At 49.6% G+C, this 5,022-nt stretch overlaps 1 protein-coding gene across 1 annotated transcript in view; it reads right to left on the bottom strand.

Moving 5' to 3' along the window:
• Positions 1 to 5,022, bottom strand: part of CA5A (carbonic anhydrase VA, mitochondrial) — a 30,715-nt gene that overhangs the window by 17,114 nt on the left and 8,579 nt on the right. The window contains exon 5 of the mRNA XM_015424213.1: positions 477 to 701. Coding sequence (XP_015279699.1) covers positions 477 to 701 — 225 coding nt within the window. The remainder of the gene's footprint in view (positions 1 to 476; positions 702 to 5,022) is intronic.

Genomic DNA, 5,022 nt, shown 5'->3' with positions numbered 1-5,022 from the left:
CAGTGGGAGGGCTTCTAGTGTCCTGGCCCCACTGTTGGACCTCCTGATGGCACCTGGTGTTTTTGGCCACTGAGTGACACAGAGTGTTGGACTGAATGGGCCACTGGCCTGATCCAACATTGGCGTCTCTTATGTTCTTTTACTTAGTTGCAAAGGGTTACCAAACTCCAGCGTGCTAACTAAGGCCGCACAGCTTTGATTTGCAGCTTAGACAGGGTGCTGAGGCTGAGAAAAGTCACGCAGGAAAACCCTCCTGCCCCACCAGGCTCACATTTAAAATCTGGCTTTTCACTTAAAACTCACAATTCAAGCATAACACACCAAATGACCGTCCATGCTGTATATAAGCGCTTGGATTTTCAGAGCTAGGAACCGGCTCTCCGGGGAGCCAGTTCAAAGGGACTGGTTCCTAGGCACGCCTCCTGCAACTGACCGCTGTGCCTGCGCTTCCCAAGGCCGACTCTAGCTGCACTTACATGATTTGTCTGTGGAATCCTCAAATTCGACCAGGAAGCAGTACCCGTTGTTCCACATATGAAGACAAGTTTCTGGATCGTAGCGTATTTCCAAGGGTTTAAGGTGAGGGTCGTAAACGCTGTCTCTCCACTGGATGTTGATCGGAGACTGGCGACTCCCTCCGGGAATCGTAATGGGGCTCTGCCAAAGAGGGTGTACTGGAAGGCAAAGAAGACGAGCTGAGTCTCTCGGGCATTTTGCATGTATTGATTTATAGCCTGTTTTTCTCCCCTGTTGGGACTTCAGGCAGCTTTTTACAACACAGTTCTCCCTTCCTCCATTTCCCCACCACAGCAACCCTGTGAGGTTGGCCAGGCTGAGCCCTTGTGTGCTGACTGCTGGAGTGTGGCTGGAAAGGTTGGTGTGGCTGAAATAGTCCTAGAGGCTGGCAAGTAACTTCTACTGGCATCAGGCCGCCGAGTGCGCACCGCGCAACACCAAGGTCACCCAGCAAGCCTCCCCAGTAGAGGGGGGGATTCAAACTAGAGATGTAAAATTTCTGGAAATTTTGAAGTTCGGAAAAAAACCCAGTTTTCCCCCATTTTTTTCCAGGAAAAAACGGAAATTTTCGGAAAAATTGAAAAAAATGCTGTATTTGCATTTCTTTTGTCTTTTCTAGATTGAAAGGCATTCTGTTACTTTAGGAACATAAACTATGACTATGGACCTTTTTACTTGGCATGACATTATCACAACTAGCATATTAAAAATATAGTGTATCCAAACAATTATTACAAACAGAATACCCGCCCACATGCAAAAACAAAACTGAAACCTTTTTCTTTTCTTGTGACAATAGCACCTCCTAAAGGAAGAAATGCATCTTGTTCTTGCATTGGAGAGTTCAGTTTGTAACCTAGGACTTGCTTGTCCTCAGTGCACAGAAATTAGATCAATCTGATATATATTAGAAATGATTTGGAAAATATTTGAAGACCTTGTCTTAAAATATTTTATTCATCATGTTAAAATAAAACGTTCCATAATCATTTCTTTTCTTTTCTTTTTTCAATTTTTCCAATTTTTCAGAAAAAAACAAAAAAAGCTTCAGGAAAAAAACGGGGGGAAATGGTTTCCCCCCGAGCTTTTCTGTTTTTTTTCCTGGCCTTCACATCTCTAATTCAGACTTGGGTCACCTGGTGCGCTAGTCTGCCACTCTGTCCACGGCACTACAGTGGCTCTCAGGCTTCATGGGTCCCGCACAGTCTGAAAACACAGACTGAGGATCCACAAAATCACACAACCATTTCTGACTTTGTGCCCCGACAGTTCCCCGCTGGGTCATGCTGCAACCCAGTTCTGGACCCGAGCAGAGTCTCAAAAGCGGCGAGCAACCCAGCCTCAAAATAAAGAGGGAAACAAATCCCACCAGGCAAGCAAAACAATCCTTTGGACCCCAGCCGCAGTCTTTAAATTAAGAGACAGCACCACCATGGCACAAATTCAGATTCACAAAGAAAACCCGCTGTTAGATTTGCACATTATAATGCAGTTTTCCATTCTGCAATAAGCTCCTTATGTGATCCAATCATTCATAAGGCGGCTTTCAAGATCTTATTGCAGATGGAACCGTGAGCCTCTGAAGTCCTGTTTCATCCCACCCCCCCTAATCTGTGCAGATCATCTCCCGTTAAGAGACAAATGCAAACACAACTCCAGAGACAATCATGAGGGCACTGCAGAGCGGCTCTGGGAAGAGACGTTAGCCTTTTTTGGCACCCTTTAAACTGAAAGCAGGTCCTTGTTCAGTGAGGCAGAGGGGAAGGCGGCTTGAAGAAGCGAACAAGAGAGACACAGCGATGCAGTCAACGGTGTGTTTCCGTGGTGGGAACAGTGGCTTGGATTTCTGCCTGGCATTAAGAATGTAAGAAGAGCCCTGCTGGATTGAATGGATAGTCCATCTAATCCAGCACCCTGCCTCGCACAGGGCCCAACCAGTTCTTCTGGACGGCCGACCACAGGACAGAGAGGCCGAGGTCTCCCCCTGATGTTGCCTCCTGCTGGCACTGGGATTCACAGCCTGTCTGCCTCTGAACATGGAGGTTCCATTTAGACGCCATGGCCTGTAGCCACTGATAGACCTCTCCTCCATGCATCTGTCTAATCCCCTTTAAGGCCATCTATGCCTGTGGCGATCACTGCATCCTCCCGCAGCAAATTCCACATTTTAATCACTCTTTATGCTCAAAAAAGGAGCTGCGGTGGCTCAAGTGGTTAAGATGCTGAACTGCAGGCTGTGGAAGGTCGGTAGTTCAGCAGTTCGAGACCCGAGTGTACCGCATGACGGAGTGAGCTCCCGTCTCTAGTTCCAGCTCCTGCCAACCTAGCAGTTCGAAAGCAAGAAATTGCAAGTAGATAAATAGGTACCACTTCGGTGGGAAGGTAACAGCGTTCCGTGCGCCTCAGTGTTTAGTCATGCCGGCCACATGACCACGGAAACGTCTTCGGACAGCGCTGGCTCTTCGGCTTTGAAACGGAGATGAGCACCGCAACCCTAGGGTCGGATTCGACTGGCTTTCGAGCAAGGGAACCTTTACCTTTATGCTTAAAAAAAGTACTTCCTTTTGTTTGTCCTGAATCTACCGTCCATCAGCTTCAGTTTGGTGTAGTGGTTAAGAACGCGTACTCTAATCTGGGAGAACCGGATTGGATTCCCCACTCCTTCACATGCAGCTGCTGGCATGACCTTGGGTCAGTCACAGTTCTCTCAGAGCTGTTTTGGCAAGAGTACTTCTTCCAGAGCTCTCTCAGCCCCACTTACCTCACAGAGTGTCTGTCGTGGGGAGGGGAAGGGAAAGGATATTATAAGCCGCTCTGAGACTCCTTTGGGTAGTGAAGGGCGGGGTATAAATCCATTCTCTTCTTCTCCTTCTTCTTCATTGGATGCCCTCAATTTCTAGTATTTTAGGAGAGAGAGAAAAAGCTCTCCCTGTCCACTTTCTTTCCTCCGAGCATAATTTTGTGCACCTCTACCATGTCCCCTCTCAGTCACCTCTTTTCAAGACAGAAGAGTCCCAGACTTTTGCTGCTGTTAAAGGCAGCGATCCAACATCTCAAACAAAATCACCAATGAGAAGGTGCAGCTCTTACCGGGGAATATCTGCAGGCAGATGGGGTGCGGTTGCTTTCCTATTACAACCCCTCACATCCTGGGGATTTTTCCCCAAACTGATGCAAAAAAACCCACACCAATTGGGGAGGGGGGAAAAGAACAGCCTGGTTGAAAGAGGAACCACAGGCGTAAAAATGAAAGCACACCCCTTCCCTAACCCTCTCCTGCAAGCACCTCTCCACACCACAGTGTACCCCAACTTATTGCACATGCTTAGACAAAGCACAGTGTTTCTCTTCTCTAAGCAAGGACAGGCCCGAGGTGGGGTTTGTTGAGCAATTACAATTTATTTGCAGAGGAAATCTGGACGAAAGGGCACGGAAACAGGCACTGGGTGGCGACGGAGACTGCAGAGATGGAGTAGAAGGGCGGAAGGATATTCCAGGGGTGGGGCGAGCAACTATGCAGAATGGGGCGGGGCAGGGTGAGGAGGCCACCCGAGGAAACCCTCCAGCCAGTAACCGGATTAGTCTGCTACAAAAACAGCTAAAAGTCCTGCGGAACCACAACTTTGAATAGGACAAATTAAAAAAACACACACCAGTTTCCTAATTTTCACTGGGGCAGCAACTTTTGCTGGCCAGAGATACCTTTGCCAGAGGGGCAAAGTGTTATCCCTCTGTGGGCAAGGAGAGGCAGACAAGAAATTGCGGGGGGGGGGGGGGGCGGGGGGGGCACAAAGAGAAAAGGGGGGCTGGCACCTTTCTAGGCGCAGCCGAAAGAGAGGCATGAGTGACCCTTTCGCCATAAGCCATATGGGGCTGGTGGGGGCCCCCAAACAGAGAAGAAAGGGGGTGGTGATGTTGGCTCTGTAGGCAATGCCATCGGCAGGCTTCGAGACTCCCACTGCAGGGCAGAACTGGGAAATATGGTCCAGAGCAGAGACACAAGGAGCGGGGAAATGAAGGCAGGAGAGAAGGATGGTTACAGGGAGCACCAACAGGGTTCACCCCATAGTATGCCAGACCTGAATCTGCAAAACTTGGGGGTGTGTGTGTGTTAGATATGGGAGAAGAAAGGTTTGGGCAAAACTGTGGACTGGAAGGGAAGGAGCAGGCATTTAGGACTGAGCAAGATTCGAGCCCAATAGCACCCTGAAGTAGGGTTGCCAATCTCCAGGTGGGCTCTGGAGATTTCCCGGAATCACAAGTGGCCTCCAAACTACAGGGACCCGCTCGCCTAGAGAAAATGCCTGCTATGCCATCATACCACCCCGAGACCCTTCCCCGGGCTTGGCCCCCGAATGTCCCAAACGGGAGTTGGCAACCCTGTCTTACAGGGCAAGAAGTTTTCCAGGGCATACGGTCTGGAGCTCCGATACAAGGAAGGGAGGGTTCGGGACTGGCACGGGAAGAGCCCCGAACGGGGCCAGCCCTGCAGGACCGAAGCGGGGG

The sequence above is a fragment of the Gekko japonicus genome, unplaced genomic scaffold (assembly GCF_001447785.1).
Source record: "Gekko japonicus isolate JY-2015 unplaced genomic scaffold, Gekko_japonicus_V1.1 scaffold1476, whole genome shotgun sequence".
In the NCBI taxonomy this organism is placed as follows: domain Eukaryota; kingdom Metazoa; phylum Chordata; class Lepidosauria; order Squamata; family Gekkonidae; genus Gekko; species Gekko japonicus.
The sequence above is the reverse complement of the archived record's forward strand: the minus strand, read 5'-3'. Positions and strand labels throughout refer to the sequence as shown.